Source organism: Pyrus communis, chromosome 12, assembly GCF_963583255.1.
Source record: "Pyrus communis chromosome 12, drPyrComm1.1, whole genome shotgun sequence".
NCBI lineage: Eukaryota > Viridiplantae > Streptophyta > Magnoliopsida > Rosales > Rosaceae > Pyrus > Pyrus communis.
The window spans coordinates 14,632,193-14,654,062 of record NC_084814.1 but is presented as its reverse complement, the minus strand read 5'-3'; the positions used below and the strand labels follow the sequence as shown (position 1 = coordinate 14,654,062).

Below are 21,870 nucleotides of genomic sequence, written 5' to 3'. Positions count from 1 at the left end.
AATTGTATGAAAAATTTGCTTTATGACATGGAAATACTGAAGAGCATTGAGAGACCAATTAAGCTCTATCGTGACAACACTGATGCAGTGTTCTTCGCCAAGAATAACAAGAGATCAGAGGCTTCCAGATTGATGGATATCAAGTATTTGAAAGTTAAAGATCAAGTAAGGGAATGTGTCATTGATATTGAACACATTAGTACCATGATATGGTTGCTGATCCTTTAACAGAGGCACTCAATGTTACAGTCTTCAATAAGCATTTAATGAAAAGGGGTTGCAGTTCTCATCTGATCTCTCTTAAATGTGGGAGTAAGGTACAAAAGCTTATATATGTATATATGAGAAACTTTTAATCAGTAATGTAATCATGTTAATACATGTACTGTGATTTATGTCGGTTTATGTAATTTCTAAAAGTATACGAGATATCTGCAGTATATTGGGACAAAAGAAATGTGGGAGTAATTCGAATATATTCATTTTGTATCCCAGATATTTAGTTTCCTTCTATACAATGTTATATGTCATAGATTATTTGTATTGTGGTTTTCAAGTACTGATGCTAACACTAGCATCAAATAGCTTAAAGACTCAATTGGTAAATCAGGTATATGATTGTAAAAGTCATTAAGAGAATGCAATCAGTGATCATATTTGTTTGGACAATTGCAATTAAGTTAAATGAACAGATTCTGCTTGTGTGGGAGAATGTAAGAAATCCCAAATAAGTGAGCTGCATCAGTTCATATTGTGGTGCAATTGTATGAACATTTTGGTTGTACTCAAATGACTTGAAAGAGTGGCACACACCAGATAAATGCCAATATGAGAGGAAAAACTTAAGAAACTAATTATTTGAATTAGAGGCAGTTACATGAATGAAAAACTGCTTGTAACTGACATCCTTAATGGAAGGATAGGTTACATTATATATCTGGTCTTGGTCTCTCTTCACGGGTGTGTGATTTCAACCACTTGCAAGAACTTGTTCCATTGAGAGCTTAGAGATCTATTACGTAACCAAGAGAAGAGAAGACAAAGATTATCTTTGATAACCATGTCTTCGAATACCAGTAAGTGACTACTCTTAGTCATCGAAACCCTAAGCATGCATACAAACTACTTTAATAGCATTGCATGCAACATTGTAATTAATGCTGTAACTTTAGTTCATTACGATTTGATTGTTTTTCGATCCTTAAGAATCCTACACGAACCCAACCATCAGTTTAAAATAATTGCACTAGTGATTACCACAAAATCTTGCATTCTGCTTTATAAAAGTACAGACTAAATTCTAAGTGTTTATTGAATCTATTGTGTCGACGAGATACGCAGTCTACGAAACTAATTTTAGTGATTCAACAGTTACACTTTTTTTTTTATTATAGTATGAGATCGCATATGCCAAAATTCACTTAAAAAAAAAACTTTCAAGGATTAGGTAACTGGATGAAATCATTCTATGGTTATAAACGTATCATCACGATTTAACTATTATTTTAACTCTGATTTTGATTATTTTTTGCAACTACACTCCTGGATCGTAGAACAATACAATGAACAGACCCGATTGTGGGACCATAATTTTCTATGACAAGAGTAAGGTGGATCGGAATACTCATATCTCATAAGTCCAATCATGGAACGAAGCAGGGATGACACCATCATTGGACTTACGAGATATGCATATTCCGAAGCAGCGATGACACCATCATCCTGTTATGGAATTAGTGGGCGAAGTTCGATGACTTCACTAAGATTGACCGTGTTTGTTCCGCAAGATACAGAAACCTAATCTAGCAAGGAATTAACGGGTTTCAATAATCTTAGAGTTCTTACAATCTAAGGATTGATGTGCACCGCAAGTAATCACACTTCTAAGAGGAAGCAATATCTACTTCCTAGATATATCTTGGGATTCTCACAGTTTAATAAGGGTTCTACTATCCTAAAAGTTCTCCTCCTCGACTAATATTAATACACTCTTTTAGGGTTCATCTCTGGTGACACAATTATCACATACTTATTTTCTTACCACTTCTTGAGTCTTATTTTGCTTACTAACTTGACCGTTGAAGAGACATTGATCGCACACCTCCTGGTCTTTGGGTAGCTCTGTTGTTGATACCAAACAGGCTCTTAGAAATTTGTAAGAATTTTATAAATTGTCACATTTTTAGGAATACTATAATTTGTAGAAATAAAAAAAAAAAAAAAAAACAAACAAAATTTATGTAATTTGTATGAATTTTATGAATTAATGTCATGTTATGAAATATTTAAAGAGTGAGTAAGTGGCACTAGCGATTGTCGCTCTACCTCTGGTTTAAGTCAGAGTGAGTAAGTGGCAGAAATACCGATCTGCCACACATGCATAGTCGGAGATGGCACGGCAATGTGCCAATCCCATCCCTTGTAGACGCCACGGTCGATGCCGTTACGGGGGCCGTGCGTTAGAGGGAGACGGAGACGGAGAATTCCCAGCTGGGAAGATGGTCAAAGTGCAGGGATATGTAGATGTTCGTTCTCGAACATGATCACCACGTAGTGAAAAACAAGATCGTTGTCGACAACGACCCGCTCCATCGGCGAGAGAGTCTCAAAGTCAACATCCTGTTGATTCACGACATAAGAGCCATCATCCTCACCAAGTGCCCCATATTCGTCCCTTCATGGAAGAAGCTCTCCCCCAAGTGCGGGAAGAGATGATGAGACAGATCTCAGTAAGTGTGTATTTTTAAACTAATACACTTTTTTTTGGTTGTTGTCTTTTTCAGGTCAACTTCTCCATCAACATAGAGCACCCGGATATGTTTGAGTACATAAATCGAATTGGACCGGATGGTACAAGGAGTGGAAATAAATACGAGCTACATGTACGTACTACCACACTTGTGCATCTACTGCTAAACCTCCTACTGATCCATCCCCGGAGTTTACTGACAAGATGGCCCGAGTGAGAGTGGCTCTGCAGTCATTTTTAGAGCCCGGAATTTATAGTAATTAAGTTTTTTTTATTTCATTTAAATTAAATTTTTTTTTTAATTTAACTAATTTTATTTATTCACAGGGGAAATCGAGGGAAAATAAGGGTAACTAGGAAGCGAAGTGGTACCTTTATCACTTAGGGGATATGCATGCCAATTATGGCAACCGGGTGTTTGACAACATTTATGTAAGTACTCTGTTCAATATTTCAATTTGAAAATTCATTACACTTATCAATAATAAAATCATGATTGATAATCTTAATTGGTTTCTCTTTCTTTTGTAGGCTTCCATGTCGCAAAAGAATGACGAGTACCTCACCAACCTTTTCCAACAATAATTGGACATGCCAATGGAGGAGCTAACACCTAATCTAAAGGTATCTATACAGTTGATGGATGGGTTGGGCGATGGAAGGGTAAAAAGATACGTTGCTTAGAAGTAGGTGTCAGGTTCGAGACCACGGGGTATCTTCTACATCTATCTCTTAGACTCCAAGTGAGACATCTTCGAGACGACAGCAGTTAGTGCCCCTACGCCAGCAAAAAGAAGATCAGGAAGAAGAGATGTGCCAGTGAGAAGAGGAGTTTCGGTGGTACATTGCTGGGATGGTCCATGCAATGGTAGTCTCTAGCAGCAATGGTAGTTTCTAGCATTTGCCTCCCCCAAATCCTCCACGCCACCTTCAACCGCCATCCCGCGAGCCATCAACAGTAGTTAGTTTAGGATATTTTACATACATTTGTATGAATATTTTAGTTTTAAAATAATTAAATACATTTTTTAAATATTGTGATTTTTTTTAGATTAATATAATCAGAGTTTATTTATTTATTAAAATTAAATATAATTTTTAAATTACGAATTATTTAAACATATAAAACTTTTGGCCAACGAATTTTTCCATCGAGCTTCTGTTTTGTATTTTTTTCCTTAGATTAATTGTCTGACGGCCTTCTCGTAGGGCAAAATAAGTTTACATCATTTTATTTTCAGAAACCCGATGAAATAGTAGCGTTGGACAAATTTGGTTTGTCGGGCCAACGATTGAGCGACGACGTTTGCTAGACTAAAATTGCCCCGACGAATTGTCGTCGGACAAAAAATAGGCGACAAAACCTTATTTGGCTTGACAATATTATTTCGTTTGGAGAGGGTGTTTTTTTTAGTGGAATTGGGACCTGTGGAGGTTTTTTTTTTTTTTTGGTGTAGGGCAACTCAATCCAGATGCTTGGGCATTTGGAGGTCTGCTGGACTTGCTCTTAACATTGAGTAGTGCGAGAACGAATAATTGAGATTGAAGAAAGTAGATCTAAAAGTTGTGGAAATCAAATCTATTTGTAACCGCTAAATATTCGTAACATTGAATGTTACGTAGCTTTAAAGTAAGAGACTAGTTGGTATTCATCTTCACTTGTAAGTGAGATGCATTATATTCGATTCTTGCCAAATGCGAATATGAACACATTAATATGGCTCGCCCATTGTGAGACTTAACCCACTCTCCCGTCTTTTAATGTGGATAATATCACTTGCTCAAAAAAATACAATAAAAATAAAAATAAAAAACGTAGCTTTGGAGCCACACCCCTAATTTTCTTCTAACTATAATTTCATGTTTCTGTATTTTTGCTGTTTGTATTGCGTTCCGTCCCTGTTTTGCCTTTTTGGCTGTTAACAAATATCCCATTCGACCGAAAGAGAGAAGCTAAGAAAATTTAACAAGTTTTTGTTTTTACCTTTTCCCTATTTTCAAATGTAACTCACTAGCCCAATAAGGCCACTTCTTTTGTTTCATTTCTCTAGTACATATTTGTGTTAACTTGGTAAAACACACAGATACTATATGTGTGCTAATTTGAAATATTTATTTGTATGTTAGTATGTACACATACACTTCGGTTTATGACTCGTCTAATATTTCAATTCCCACTGGCGTGATGATATCCTCCGAATTGCAAGAATCCGAAACCAAACTCACAAGAAAATCAAAGATATCGGTGCCTACGACAGCGGATTCGATGTCCTCTTTGTGCAGTGTCCTTCTCTTCCCTTGTTGGGTAGTCATCCAAGACCTCCTGGTGAGCTCCTCTATGAACAATTCACACGCCTTTGAGAACACAATTGGAGCCTCTCCTGATATCATCTTCACGTCCTCCCCAGAATTCTTCATGATCTTCTTGATTCTCGCCAAGGGCAACGAGTGGGGGCCCGATCTCCCCGTTATGCCTCCACACATCATCAATCTCGAATACCTTCCTGGTTGCCTCATTTGTTTTGAACGTTCGAACTTTGTGTTATCAAGTTACCGAAGTTACGAAACTTATAACGTCTTTCACTTTATGTAAATATGATAACAAGGGAGCAGCCGGCAGGCTGGCAGCCGGCTAATTACATATGATGACCTAGTTATTAGTTTCTTAATTATATAAACAATCCCTTAGATAAATTCCCTTATACAATTTTGTACTTACATTTTTCAAAGCCTACAATAATGATATTGAAATGTTAATAAAGTCAAAGCCTATATATGAGACGTCACCTTAAACAAGCATATGCGTTTGGTGTCCACAATAATAACTAATAAGTGGAACAAGGATCCTTGGCGACAAATTTCTATATAGTGGCATAGGATGCAATATTGTACATATACAAATAGATCATGGTTCACTTTTATTGTATCTTATTAAGCTTGATGTTGGTTTCATGTTTGGCTTTTGAAGCACAATTCGTAAAAGGTTCTGTCGGTTGAGATTTGGTCTAGTTTCAATATTAATTGAATAATAAAACATAATAGCTTAGTGTGGATCATTGCCCTTATATACTGTATAATATAAATAGCTGATATAGTTAGCTCGGTACATGAATGTGAGTTTTGTTGGGTTATAGATATAAAATACATGAGTGTTGAAGTATTAATCAGTTAGTGACTTAATATGATTGTAATCACTACTTTAGGCAAACTACATAGTGTTATTTCATGATCCAAACTGTTTTCTTAGGTTGTCATTCAACGATCATGCTTGCAAAAAGTAAGCCAAAACAGAAATCATTCCACTATTAGATTGTGTTAAAATGGAAATTTTCATTGTTAGCAGGAAATTGTGTTAGTCTACTTGTATGATCATGAGAGATTTTTAGGTGCATCTAGAATATTGTCGGAGCATCTCCGATGCAAGGACTCAAATCTTATATTTGAGTCAAAATATAAAGCAAAACATCTTCAATGAACATGAGACTTGAAACTTGTATTTGAGTTTTGAGGCAAAATGAGACCCAAACTTGAGCTTCAATACAAGATTTAAGACCAAGGTGGAGCTCATGTCAACTAGAAAAAATGTTATTTAACCAAGAAAAATGAGATTTGAGTCCACTCATCTCCAATGCACATAACCAAATTGTTACAACTCAAATATGAGTTTTAAGACCAATGTTTCTTCTCTGGTGCAAAGACTCAAATCTTAAGACTCCAAATTGAGTCTTAAGATTTGAGACTTAAAATTGAGTCTTAATATTTGAGTCATTTCATTGGAGAAGAAAACCAAAATACATAAATCCACCACCTTTTTGGGACCAAAATATGAGAATAGAGGTTCGGACTTTGAGTCTTTGCATTGGCGCTCTCACATGGTGTAATCATTCCACTCAAACTATGATATTTGCATTTGTTATTTATTAGTATACCATAAAAGTAAGACCTATTAGCCTATGTTATTCACTCATGTTATAACAGGTGAAATATTAGACGGAGTTTTTGAAGTTTAATCCTTGAAAACCTAGTGTTAGTTACATATTGATTCTAGTCCTTTTATTTATTTATTATAGGAAAGAAACTTCATTAAGGGGAGAAACCCCTCACACAGCCGGAGCTGATACAATCAAAATGGAAGGCCAAGTTTACTTCCACAGGAAGACAAGCATCCCAAATATAAAGGTTATCTATCTTAAGCCCAACAGACGCCACAACATCCGCAACAAAATTTGCTTCCTTTAACGCATGACCCCACTTGATATCTTGGAAGGACGAGGCACGCCACCTGATGTCCTCAATAATAGATCTCAAATTCCACGGCACTTCACAGGCACCACAGATAGCATCAATGATAAGCTTAGAATCACCCTCCACAAAGTGTGTCAAGCTTCTCTTTCTAGCCCAGATCAGAGCCTCACCAACGTTAATGGTCGTAAACCCCAAGTTTATAGCACCGGCAAGGATAGGTCTGCAATGCCATTTCCTAATAACGAAGCCTCCGGCAGCCAAGGAGTTAGACATCAACCCGTCGAAATTTATTTTAACATAAGGAGACATTGGACATTTCCACTTGATCAAGTTATTTTCAACTGGCACTTTTGCACTTTCTAGATTAGCAACATTAACCTTGAAATAATCATTGACACACCCTAGCCTTGATATCCCCACATACCAGGGTAGGCACGTGCTGGCCAACACCCGAGGGTGACGAAGCCATTTAAAACACGCATATAACTCAAAATATATGCAATTAGGATGATTATACCAATGTAGGAACGTGCTCAGAGCATACAACTAACTAAGAATAATATGAAAGAACTACTAGGAAAAGATACAAACAAGGGAATGATACCTATACTGAGGAGCTCGAAGATACATATGCTATAGAGTCCTAATGCCGGGATCAAGTGCCTCGATCCTAACTCCTGAGGGGGCGCAAAATAGAAAAGGTGAGGGGACCAAAGTTTATTATAATAATACTAATAATAGAAAAACATTTTATTTCTGAACATACTAACCCCCTGTTTTGAAAACACATATATAATACCCCGAAGGTGAAGTTGTATAAAATAGCATACATCCACACTGACACTAGCCGTGGCTAGTGAAGCTGTCCGACACTGCTTTCGACAGTGAAGCTGGGAGTTTATCATATATCATATCTCACTCCTCCATCATCAACTATGTCATATGGCCATAGACATCTGTACTCGTGGTGTGCGGATGTGCTGTATGATAACCCACTAGGTAAATACCAAAAACATATCTCAAAATCTCATATCAAACATTGGAGCTCAAAAGCTCAAACCTCGCCTCATAAATCCAGCGCAAATCATATTCATAATCCATAACAAACATATACGTGAATCCATAGAATGTCATAAACTAAAATCCCATGATTCATAACCTTTAGTAGTATATAAATCCGCTATATCATAATTTTTTCGTAAGAGCAATTTAATAAATCATAAGTATGAAAATCCGTAAAACATATTATAAATCATGCTCCATTCATAAAATATGCAATGCATGCTAGACTAATATTTTATAAAAATATATAAGTTTAGAAGGGGTTCACTCACAGATTTTATTGCTAGAGAATCGCTCGAACTATTAAGCATGACGTCGCTTCCCGCCAACGCACCTAAACACAATTAGGGACCTTTTAGTAAAACTCTACTAAAATGTTAGAATTGGGAAAACGGACGACGTATTTGGATTTGACCCATCGAAAAAACCTAAGGAAGGACCTCGGGTTTTCCTCCACGAGCCGTTGCACATGGTAGTTTGCCACCCCGACTAGCCGGAAAATCAAACAACTCCAAAAATTTCCAAAATTTACACGAATGAAGATCTTGATGAGTGGAGTAAGTTTCATACATGTGACTAAGCCCAATTTGGCCGAGAAAAGCCCCAATTTCACTCAAACCCGTTGGAAACACTAGAAATGGGTGACTTTGATCCGTCACCTCCGGTGCTCCGCCGTCCCCAAACTTGTTTGGCATTTGTTCCTGACCTCTAGAGGAGTGTTTAGGTGGTGGTAATTGAAGGAGATCGTTTCACAAATGGTGGATCTTGGGTAAGGTTTCCTGTGACACCCACGGTGATTTTTGCACCAAACTACAACCAAATTTCTTCTAATCTTAGGTGGAAATGGAAGAGGGAAGGTCGTGAAATGTTTTCCAAGGGGTGTCTCGGCTTAATTTGCCATAAATTGGCCGGGAAACCACCGGGTTCTATGGTTCTCGCCGGTCAGGTCGCACAGGTCAAGAAAGACCCGGTTTTCCCCCTCCTTTCTTCCCTTTCCCATTGGCCCATCCTCCTCCTCCCTTTTCTATTTGACCACATCTTCCCCTTCCTCTCTCCTTTCTCTTCTTTCTTTTCATTTCAACCATCCACGTGTCACTTCTTCACTACTCCAGATTTTGCTGGAGCCTTCTAGATTTATGGTCAAATGGCCATTTTGCCTTTAACTTCGTTCGTTAATAACTCCAAATTGTGTTCTCCTTACGCCCACACATTCGTAGTGACGAGTACTATAAGGATAAGCCAAGAAAACCGATCTTAAGTGAAACGACAAGGCGGTCAACAAAAGTCAACGTATTTGCCTTGAAGGGCATTTTTGTTAATTCATGTTTTAAAATTTTTAAAACTATAATTTTTGGGGATGGGTCGTTACAATCATTAACTGTAACTATCGCACGGAGAAAAGATCTACTATGCAAAGGCTTTCATTCCTGAAAATTCTACCATTTCTATCATTCCATATTTGCTAGCAAATGGCCAAAGCTTTACTTAAGTTACTTGCAACATTCTTATTCTGATGAGAGGTTTTTAAGCCAAGCATTTATCTTGAGGTTAGTAACAATATTTGAAAATAACGTATCATTGGAGCAACTCCAAACTTGCTTAACATACCGACAATGGAGAAACAGATGATCTTGATCTTCCACGTGGTTATTGCACAAAGGACAATTAGTATCCATATTTGTTATGAACTTGCTTAGTTTCTTCCTAGTTTGTAACTCACCCTTGATAAGGCTCCAGGCAAACCACTTTACTTTGGGAGGCAAGATTTGCTTCCAAACTCTATTGATAAGACCTTGAATCGGTGAAGGGCCAAGATCCTCCATTTAGAGCCAAGTCGCGGATTTAACTGAGAACCTAGCATTAGTACTTGGACCCTAAACAACAGAGTCCTTGAAAGAATAATGAGGGATAGGAATGTCACATATTTTGTTAACAATATAATTGTCTATCATTTGATTTAAATTGTCTCTATCCCAATGACCATCAACAATAAACTCTACAACCTTAGTGCCCTATTTGATTCGATGTCTTCAATTCTCTGGTATAAGATGGATGAGAGGGTGAAGAAAAACCCAGTTATGAGTCCAGAACATAATGTCTTTGCCATCACCTACCACCCACCTCATACCCTTAATAATAATGTCTCTGGACCCTAGAATACCTTTCCAAGCTAGTGAGTGGTTTTGTTTAGTTTTAGCCTCCAGAAAAGTATCATGTCTAAGGTATATCCTTCTAACTATATTAACCCACTAGTTATCATTATTGAAAAGCACTTTACATCCCAGCTTAACAAGACACACCGTATTAAAATGGTCTAGGTTCCTGATACCTAAACCACCCGCATTCTTTGGTCTACATATTTTTTTCCAACTCACATGGCTACAATTACGATTATTACCCCCAAAAAATTGTCTGCATTCTCTATTTAATTGACTGGTTAGTTTATGAGGACATTTAAAGTAAGACATTATATGATTAGGCATACCTATGAGGTTGGATTGGACAAGCGTAAGTCTCCCCGCCTTTGAAAGGGTTTTTGCCTTCCAACCTGCAAGTTTTTGCTTAACCTTCATGATCAGCTCATTTCCATTCATAGAGTGCTTCTAGAAAACAATATTATGTATATACCAATGGTAGTTTTATGTTGAATTTGGAGAATATTAACAAAATCGTTCTTTAGAAGATCATTTGCAAACTTATTTAAAACCTCTAGCACATTCCTGGCACCCTATATAGTTGCCTTGGCAAAGATAAGGCAATCATCTACAAAGACTAAATTCGAGACTTTGTAGCCAAAAGGTGAAGTGAGCAAACTAATATGGGTTTTAGGAGTATAAGCTAACTCATTCAAACTCCTAATAAGGGGTTCCATGCAAAGAATGAAAATTTAGGGAGATAAGGGGTCACCTTGTCTAATACATCTACTTGGGCAAAAGTAGCCATGAGATTCTCCATTAATATTGACTGAGAAGGATGTAGAAGAGATACATTCCATACTTAAATTCATCCACTTATGGCAGAAACCAAACCTTACCAAAACACACTTGATATAATCCCAATTTAGAAGATCATACGCCTTTTCCAAGTCTAGCTTGACAGCTAGATCCCTTTTCCTGCCTTTCTTCCTCTTAAAACTAGAGAACAATTCATGAGCAATGAGGATGTTATCCTGTATAGATCTGCCCAGAGCAAAAGCTCCCTAGTTGGGCGAGATACACAAATGAATGAGGGATTTCAATCTAGTAATCATGACTTTCGTGATAATTTTGTAACCAAGATTACAAAGGCTAATTGGTCAATAATTATTGACAATCTCTAGATTCTCCACTTTTGAAATTAGAGCAATATTTGTATGATTAATTAATTTGAGACTGGTATTATTGTCTAAGAAGTCTTTCACCATGTTGCACACTGAAGGTCCCACCAAGTCCCAACATTCCTGGTAGAAACTTGCATGGATTCCATCAGGCCTTGGTGCTTTAAGAGCACCAATGCTTTTAACAGCATGCCAAATCTCAACATTTTAAGGAGTATTAGTTAACATGTTATTATGCTCATTTGAAATACAAGGGTTTATTACTTGATTGATTAAGTTGATGTGATCAGCAGTAGGATTAGAGCAATTGGTGAATCGCAATTTAAATTCCTACACAAAGACTTGCTCCAAACCCTCACCTCTAAACCACCAAAAACCATTTCCATCTTTGATCTTGTTGATTTCATTGTGCTTGCTTCTTATCATGGCACTCAATTGGAAGAATCTCGTATTTTTATCTCCATGTTTTAACCAATTTGCTTTGACTTTATGAGCCCACATTACTTCTTCCTCCTTTTTCTAGTCCTTTTATGTGTATTTTAATATTCTGCTTTTGTTTTAATATTTAAAGTGTATTTCATTCAATGTCTCCCATAATTAAATATTTGAATTTATATATTAATATACACATTCTAATTTTTTAATTAATATACACATTCCAAATATTTAAAATGAATTAATGTACCAAAATATATTATAATGAATTTATGTACCTAAATGTTTGTACCAGTATTTATATAACAAAATTTATGTACCGAAATATATTATAAATAATTAATGTACCTAAATGTTTGTATCGATGGATATGATGAAATATATTAAATAAAATAATGTACCTAAATGAAGAACCCAAAGTGTACTATAATATGTTATATAAAAATTTAGTTTACCTAAACGTGTACAACAAAATATTTTATGATGAATGAAATGAAAATGAGAAATAAATATACCTAAGACATTAAAATTAGGAAGAAAAACAAATAAAACATCAAAATATAATTATAAATGAGGTGATTAATATATTAAGAGATTAAAAATTAAATTTCAAATTTTTGCAAGGATTAGAATGAGGTTTTCTAAAAATTAGTATTTATGAGAAATAACTTCTACACTTTTGTGCACACCTTTATTTAATCTTTATTTTTGTCCCTGATTTTTTATTGAATTTATTCAATTTAAAAACTAAAATTAAATATGATATAGATGTGGAGAAATGAGATGTGCATATAAATTACTTCTATATGTAGGGAACCACTTTAATCATGACATGGTAGTTAATTTGCCATAGCCAAAAGCTGAAGATGAATAACCGGGTTAAAAAAAAAAAATGGTTAAAGGTAAATAACAGGGTTGGTGATCCAGTAATGATTAATCTTTGTTAATTTGCAATAATATGCCTACTTTGGGCATCTCATTTATGCATCGGTGGCATGAGAATCTAAGAGGGTTCTGAGTTCCCAATCCTTAATTTATTGATCTCGATACTTTAGGATATTGATCTCCAAAAACTCTGGATAATTAATCGAATGTGTGCTTATTTTGTACAACTCAGATTAAAAGTCAAGTAATAGCAACACAAATAGAGAATACATTTTGCTCTTATTTGGGTACAGACTATATATTGCTTTTCCATCAGAAACTTACAGTTTTCATTGGACTCTTTCTTACTATTTAAGACAACATAGAAACAAAACTTGTGAAAGAATTACTAAGAATGCCACATAATTCCACCTACCCATAGTCCGAAATTTAGGAAAGCGCAATACCACACGGATTTTTGGCGACTTGTGTCTTTGTTTACCTCCAATCGCAACTGGTGGTTTAGATTAATTTTAGGGTCTCTTAATTCCAAACTAAATATTCTAAATTACTCTCACTAGCACAATAATAAAATTTCTTTTTTGCATTACCTTCCTTCTCTCTTAGAGCCCCTGGAAAGAACGAGAAAGAAAGAAAGCAGAGCTAATATTGAAGCGCCGAAAATTATTTTCTTAGGCCTTCAGGTTTCTCTTCTTCATTGTTTATGTGATCTAAATTAATTTACTACGAAGGTGGAAACACACATTGGGGTGCATTGAGTTTTACATTCATAACACACTGTTTACAAGACAACCCATAATCTGGTAGCTTTGGCCAAAATCTCCATGGCGAGCCCAGCGCCAACACCACCTGAAAATGAAAAGGCTACTCCTGCAATAGTTGAAAGTAATCTCTCTCTCTCTCTCTCTCTCTCAATGTTTTCTCATATATATATAAACGGACCAGGATCCTCTCCTTATCTAAGGATGAGGATCCTCATGACCAAAGGATGTGGGCCGTTGGATTTTTATCCAACGGCTACAAACAGAAGGTCCTTTTAAAGTTATAATAATTATAACTGTTGGATTTTTATCCAACGGTCTACATCTCTTGGTCATGAGGATCCTCATTCTTAGATTAGGAGAGGATCCTGGTCCTATATAAACACACACATATACTCTGCTACGGATTTTTTTTTAGTTAAATTTGATTTTCATAATGGTTTGTATCATTTATTTCAATCTTAAATATTCAATTTTCAGTACCATTCAATGCTACACTGCATTGAAAGAAAAATTGGTGTTCCTTATGCTACTATTTTCTTAGAGATTTTCTTATATAATTTCCTAATTCATATCTGAATGTTGTAATGCTGTTTTATTTTGAAGAAACAGAATTTTTTTTTAAATATTGGCCATCTGAGGAGAGATTCTTGAATGTGCCAATGAATGTTATGTCCCTGTGCCTCAAATTTAAGTACAAACCAATAATACTAGACATTAGAGTAGTTATAATAAAGCTTGTTTGGGAATGCTTCTAAATGACTGAAACTTTTAGAGAAAATGCTTTTGCAACAAATCCTTAGTAAAAATGTAAGTTAATCCTAGAAAAGCACTTAACGTACTTTCTACAAGAAGCACATAATGGGTGCTTCTTCCAGGAAGCACTTCTTGCTTTTGAAACTCAAAAATATTTTCTCTCAAAGCACTTTTTGTCATTTCCAAACCAGCCCTAAATTCTTTAAAATTTTAAAGTCCTATATATGATGCAATGCAAAACCATTTGTTATATATAGGCAGTTTCAAAACATTTCTATTTTTTTCTTTTGCCCTTTTTAGTTTTTTATTGTAATTAAGAGTGAAAGTCTACATTATAACAAGGGAACGAGATCAAGAATGATAAAAGTGGTAACAAAAATTAGGGAGAAAACGTCTCTATGTGTGTAAGTTTTTTGTTATTTTCATTTCTACAATTTTTTTGCTCACTTTGTTTTCTTTTTCTTTTAAATGAAAAAAATTACCATTCGGGTAGTGAATTTATATGTATAAGTTGGTATATGATGAAGACTGGTACTTGCACAACACTATGAAGTAGTTAGGTCTAACTTCTAATTATGGATTCTTTATTTCTGTTTGTGCAGAGGATGCAGGTGCAATTAGAAAAGGTAATTGGCCGGAACACATTATCATGAAGTTTCTTAATTTATGCCTGCATTATGTACTAATTTGATTATTTAAATTAACTAACAGTTTATCTCCTCAACTACTTATATCATTTCTTGTTCTTACACAACAGTTTTGTCAACCAAGTCATTGGGTTTAATCAAAGCATGGGAAGAACGCGAGAAAACAAAAGTAGACAACAGGTAAGATATTTAAAACCATTTTAGCTTTTTAACACATTTACTTATTTGGTAGGAGAAGCTTGGCACATTTATACAACTTCAGTTAATATATATGGATTATCATCTGTTCATTAACTTTAAGATCCATTGTTTAACAGTCAACTTATTCAAATTGTTGAACAGAGCAAATAAAAAGTTATCTAATGTTGTGGCATGGGAGCTAAGCAAACAAGCGGCTATTGATGCGCGTCAAAAGAAGTATGAGGTAATTAATAGGACTATGTTAATTAGGGAAATTTCCCACACCCTATTATTCCTCGTGCACACTTCTATTTATTTTATATCTTTGAATCAAATAAAATAAATTTAATAGACAAAATATAAACATGTGTGTACAAGAAGAGAAAGTGGTGTGCAAAAATCATTTCTCTTGAATTAGGGTTGCACATTGTGGTTACCCGTAAGCTGTTAGAGATGCAATAGTACGTAGTGATAGTAGTGGTTCCCCACTGGATGACGAAATTATAGGGACTTCTGAGACGGACCACCCTAGACATACTAAATCCTTCCTAAGCACTCATGGTAAAAAAATTAGCATTTAAATTCTCATCATGTAGTCTATTAGCAAATTTAATTCACAAGTGAAATTTCAGTTAAATACAGAGGTAAAAATGTATTTTACTTCTCTTTCTAGTGATCACATTCTCTCTTCATCTCTCTATTTGTAATTTGTATCTTCACCTTCTTCCCTCCTATCTATCTTCAACTATTGTCGTGGTTATTCTAACCGGCCAATTCCCAACCTTGTTGCAGCCAACCTTTTTCATCTTTTTTTCATCCAAATATAATATTGGAAACTAATACGGAACAATTAGATTCAAGTTAGTGTGGACTCTCTAACCAATCCGATGTATGCATATAAACCTCGAAGGCCACGATTTCTAAATATTTTGCCAAACGCAGACCTCATAGTTCGATACACCTGTGAAGCTAATAAGGTTCTTAGAATATCAAGATTCAAACGGATATGAGCCGACGTAAGACAAAGGACTCAAATGAATAAAAATTGGAGTATAGTTGAGATTTCTTGCTACCAAGAAAGAGAAGAAAGTGAAAATACAAATTACAGAGAGAGTAGAGAGACGAGGAAGAAGGTGCACACATCAAAGTACATTTTTACACCAATATTTAACGGACATTTAACGAAAAATTTGCTTATGGACTAATTTGCTAAAGGACTAAACCACAAGGGTTTAAATCCTAATTTTTTTGCATGTAGGTTATATTTCGATTACCTTATCATCATGATGATTTTATATCCGATTAGGCCATTTTATCTGGAACCAAATTTGCACGCATCTACAGACGAAAGCGATGTTTCGTCGGAATCACCCATGAACTCCGGTCATAGGGTTGATTGGGAGTGTGATTGAATCCATGTTCGATTGCCTATAGGTTTGTCCTTCCATAAAAGGAGTAGTGTGATGTGTGCTACATCGTGAACCATCCTTGATGAATATGCCTTGGCTTAGGAGTGTAGGAGATGCTTCTCCATGTCTATGCGCTAGCGACGACATGTATGAGAGAATATGTGTTTTGTAATCTCGTATACAATTATGTGCTAAGAGATCAAAAGACATGTCCTTGGTAAATACCTAGACTAGGGTATTTATAGAGATCTTAAGAGTACTTATAAGCACAGATATCCACTACTTAAATGATTTTAGGATCATCCCTCTGATTATTCCCTTAAGTGGCTAGAGCCCAGGTTTGAGTGTGTAACCACAACCCTTAAGTTGTACAAACTTTCTGGAAGTTGGATGGTGCACTGTAGCTTACCGGACAATGGGGCCATGTTCCAATGTCTGTAGTCCACCTAACGTAACCGCGCTTAATACAAATTGAGTCTCCATGCTGGTAACCAGAAAACCATGAAATGAGCTACATGAGACTTCTTTGAGACTAACACTTTGAATTTTTTAGATTTGCAATGGTTGCATAGTTACAAAGTAGTAAGACAAAACTATGTCTTATGAGTACTGAAAAAGATTGTATAAGAAAGAACAAACAAAGTCATGTGAGGATCAAAATTTTCATGCCCTTGCAAAGGAGAATGGGAGTTTCTTGTGAGGATGGCAAGGGTGCACATTCATTAGCCATCTGTAGCGATGATATGAAAAGATCATTCCCAACTCTGGGGTTTCTATCCTGAATATGCAGTTTCCTACGTCGGCCCATGTTAAGTGCCTGAGTTATTGCATATGACGTCATTTATTTGACCAAGTTGACTTGCTTAAGGTCAATAATTAGACTTAAACCAGTCAGACGCTTATTAGATAGGAGCCACACATGATTGAGGCTAACTTAAGTCGGAGTTGTAGCTCATGTGCATAGCTCGTTATGATTCCATGCCTCAACCTTGTTTGAGAATATTTAAAGCATGTAAAACTTTGCATTTAATCATGTATACAACTAAATAATCAAAATTACTTACCTCTTGAAGCGCTACCATGGTTCTAACCAAGGTTGTTCATTCGTCGGATGGGCTTTCGAGTTGTTTTCCTCGTCTTTAGTAAGTACCTTAGCATGAAAGTGAACTTCCATGCTTGTATGGGATCACGCTCGTGCCACAGTTACTGATGCTTCGAGCGTTTTACTCGTCGAAGTTCAAACCTGAAAAGGTTTCTTTTGCAAATATGCAGAAAATCGCTATTTGTACTATACATAGTAAAATGGCGATATTTTGCTCATTAAGGACTAGAATCATAAGCCGTAAAGTGTTATGGAGAGCTGACATTTGTAGATTTCCAACGATATAAGTCCCATTGTCCAACTATGTTGGAGGAATTTCATTTTAGTCCGCAAAATGGACTGATATGCACAGGCAGTTTGCTAGTTGTCTTTACACACCAGAGTTGGTTCTTGTCCCGTGCTTACATTCCGTTTTGGAACTATGCTTGGGCGATCCAGAATTACAGACACTATTTTGATGTCTTGGATTGGCCATTCTTTCCTCCAGAGGTGCCAACACACTTTTCATGTCCTTCGAATTAACTAATACATGCACTTTAACTTATAGAGGATGACATGTTGTCTAAGTTTAATTTCCTCACTCATTCATTCTAGATGAAGCATCCGTGATTTGCAATATTGATCTGAATATAAGAGTATTATGATCACTTATGGCGCACGGCAATTCCTAGGTGGTAGGAATTTTAAGAACATAGGAAACACGTTTGGTCCCTAGTTGGATTATGTGTCTTGCGGAACAAGTAGAAATGTTTGGAGCCTAACAAAGCATGGTGGAACTGTAGGTCAGCTTGTTTAGCTTATCACGACCGGAGCTGGTTACTCCATGATTGCACTACGAAGGCGTACTTACTCTAATCCGTCTTACTCCAACCAATGAAAAGTTCAAGGACCATGTTTTTTTAGAGTAAGTCGAAGTAACAATGTCATTCAGATTTCTTTATGTGTGTGAATCCGGGTCCAGAACGGCTATATGGTATATGAGTCATTTCATATTCATAAAAGAATCTCTTCTTACTCCACATAGTATGCCTTTGTCCTTTTCCATTATGAGCTAGTAATGGAGGATTACTAGTATGGAGTTGCCATGCACTACTTTGTGAGTGACTTTACTTTTAGCTAGTCGGAGCAAACTTGTGTTGGCTGGAACCATTAAGTTAACCGTTAAATTAGTCATTATTGTGTATATCCTAAATTCGTAGGCTTTTGTAGCACATTGTGCGTTTGTTTAATATAAGTTCGAAGGAAAACTTGAGGAATTCCGTATAGAATTCCAATTTGCGCTGTGATTGGTAAAAAGGCGAAACGTTTTCTACGTAGCTCAGAATCTCGTTCCACAAAATTTTACGGAAATCTAACATCCGTATCTTTGCCATGGTGTATGGTAAAAACCCCAATTCGTTCTGAACAGGTACATTTTAATCTGTCAACTTGACAATGTTGCTGTAACGTCCTAGCTGGGTTGGCTTGTTGTTCAGCTTCTTTGCGTGCCAAATTTGAGGTCGTTTTCCTTCTGAAAAATTCTGGAAAAATAAGAGCTTTGTAGCCCTACTTCTTAGCTTTTCATGCGCATATGGCACATCACTTGGAAAAATCAAGAAGGCTTTGAATCCCTCGTTTTCCTGTAGTTCTGACAGGACTGCAGCTTCGGTTGTCTTTATTGAAAACTGGAAGGATTTGGTTGTGTTGAAAATTATGAAATTTTGAAACAACGATCTTTGATCACTTAGCCCTCGTCTCCAGCTAGCCTTATATTCACATTTATCCGAAAAATGAATTTTCCATTTGAAGCCATTTAAGTACGCACAATGGGCTTTCGTGATACTGCCATGAATGGGAGTTGCTATGCTCCGTGAGTTTATCGGAATTGCCACAACAATCCTGGAGCTAACGGAGCTGCTATTGGTTCAAATATATTATGGATCAAGAATATGAAGCGAGTCAAGTTTGTCATATGGTTTAAATCTGTGAAATGGATTGAACAGTTCGTGTTAGTCTGGTAAAATGTTGATGTGGATCACGAAAAGGGTTGCACTGATACGGTTACTATATGCGTGGGTCTGAAGCTGCCATCGCGAATCGGGCTAGGCTTCACATTCCATGTTCGCTCCGAGGTTGAAGTTCAGATGGCTTCCACCATAATTGCATATCAAGTCGAGTTTCCAAGATATTGTGAAGTACTTCATCGCTTTGCTTTGAACGCGTGATGGACTCTTCACCGCAGTTGTGTCAGACATTCGTAAACACAGCAAGGTTGATCCGTGAAGCATCAAACAGAGCTTCCACCACAATTTGACAAGAACAACAGTAGAGATTGTTCTAATTTCGTTGCCGCTCATGGCAGATGTCATTGAATATGATTCTTCTCTCAATGAAAGCATCAATTCTTAGAACCAAATATACGCATATCCGCGAATAGAGGCGATGTTTCGTCGGAATCACCCATAAACTCCGGTCATGGGTGAATGGCGTTGATTCGGAGTGTGGTTTAATCCGTGTTAGATTGCCTGCATATCTACATATCTCTGGACTTGCAGAATCAAATCACGGGTGTAGTTCTATGGAAGGAATGGTGTGATGTGTGCCACATTGTGAACCATCCTTGGCGAAAATGTCTTGGCTTAGGCATGTAGGAGATACTTCTCCATGTCTACGTGTAGACGACAGCATGCGTGAAAGAATATGTGTATTGTAGTCTCGTCGACAATTGATCATAAGAGATATCCTTGATAAATACCAGGCTAGGGTATTTACAAATATCTTGAGAGTCATTGTAGTGTGAGTAATCACTATTAAATCAAGAGTGTTTTTAGGCGAGAATCTAGGATAAGATATCCAATCATTATGAGATCGTGATTACATTGCCTAATCTTCAAGATATCCTATTTGACATGAACTATGGTTTCCTTCCTTAGGAGGCAAGTAAACTCCTCAATAGGCCTAAGCCTGGTCCGACTAATCACTCCATCGGAATAACTTACTCCGACGAAACGTGACCAGTTCGATCATCTAACCTCCATAAGCTTTGGGCTTCCAGTCATTTTCGCCACTTGGGGTGGCACGTGTCAAGGGCCACAATTAATTTATCCTGAAGTGGTGGTGATGTTCACTATTGCATTGACTGTCATTAGATGAATTTATATTACGAAAATTTCATATTAGATAGATTAAATCATACTTATTTAACAATAATCAATATAATGGTAGTATCCACCACCAGTTTAGAATAGTGAGTAAAAATGCACTTAGGCACACTCCTAACATTCTGTCCCCACTCACCCTAGCCACTTTTGATCCCACCTAATGAATCCTGACCCGACAGCTCATGGCGTGGGTGTCCGCACCTAAAATCTCCAATATCGGGTGCCAAATGCCCAACCCTCCTATGGATTGAACACATTTTTAAAAGCTTGTTAGTCACCATATGATCTAACTTATGAGAATATTTCAGTATTTTTATGCATTCGATATGAATACATAGCAAATGAAACGTACTACCACTGCAGTTGGAACTCCGGATATTCAAAATAGAAAATTATTTTCTTTTTACGTCCATAATTTAGTCGTTTTTTGAGTTTTGAGGTTTTATATACGCTTCTTTATATCTCAGCAGTGTATATATAACTACGAAGGATACTGATTACTGTTGCTTTCTAAACATGTCTTATGTTTGGCAGCAAAAACTAGAAAAGAAGAAGGCTTTGTACGTTGAAAAGATGCAAAACAAAATAGCTGGAATCCATAAGACAGCAGAAGAGAAGAAGGCAATGGTTGAAGAGGCGAAAAGGATAGAACGTAATAAGGTGGGCGAGAAGGCTGACGATTTCCGTGAAATAGGGCATGTACCAAAGAAAATCCTATCATGTTTTAACTGTTGATCAACTTTTAATTTCCTAATACTAGTTTATTTTAGCATACAACATGTGACAATGATATAGTATTGGTCATATAACCAGTAATATTAATGTAAGGTCATTTTTGTCTAATGACAGTTCATATCTACTAATCACATGTAAAGCTTCATTTTCATTTCGGTAATCACTAGTCAAGAATTCGCCAAGACTAATGTTTGGGTGAGGGATTTTCAAAGTCTCAAGGGATTGAGACCACACGTTAGTAAGGAATGAAGAGCAAAATGTATATAGGAGGGATTAGATATTCATCTCAAAGAGGGATCTGCAATTCTGTACTTAAAAGGTGTCATTTGCAAGTCCCACTTACATACTTTTGTGATGACAGTGTAGTACATTTTTAATTCCTTCTATTTAAAGTAGTGTAGCGTATTTCTTCCTCACTTGACCTAGATTCTTGGGACGTGTAAATCCC

General features: G+C 36.4%; 3 protein-coding genes across 3 annotated transcripts; 1 reads left to right on the top strand and 2 right to left on the bottom strand.

The window, feature by feature from the left end:
• Positions 1–4,897: 4,897 nt before the first annotated feature.
• On the bottom strand, positions 4,898–5,266 carry LOC137710049 (nuclear transcription factor Y subunit C-3-like). Its single transcript, XM_068449008.1, has one exon. It carries the CDS (start codon positions 5,264–5,266, stop codon positions 4,898–4,900), a length of 369 nt encoding a protein of 122 aa, XP_068305109.1.
• A 1,566-nt stretch (positions 5,267–6,832) lies between these two features.
• On the bottom strand, positions 6,833–7,303 carry LOC137710048 (uncharacterized). Its single transcript, XM_068449007.1, has one exon. It carries the CDS (start codon positions 7,301–7,303, stop codon positions 6,833–6,835), a length of 471 nt encoding a protein of 156 aa, XP_068305108.1.
• Positions 7,304–13,363: 6,060 nt separating this feature from the next.
• Positions 13,364–21,548, top strand: LOC137709881 (remorin 1.4-like). Its single transcript, XM_068448860.1, has 5 exons — positions 13,364–13,577; positions 14,812–14,835; positions 14,967–15,036; positions 15,199–15,280; positions 21,222–21,548. The coding sequence occupies exons 1-5, from the start codon at positions 13,517–13,519 to the stop codon at positions 21,420–21,422; spliced, it is 438 nt and encodes a 145-aa protein (XP_068304961.1). The 5' UTR covers positions 13,364–13,516; the 3' UTR covers positions 21,423–21,548.
• The last annotated feature ends 322 nt before the right edge of the window (positions 21,549–21,870 follow it).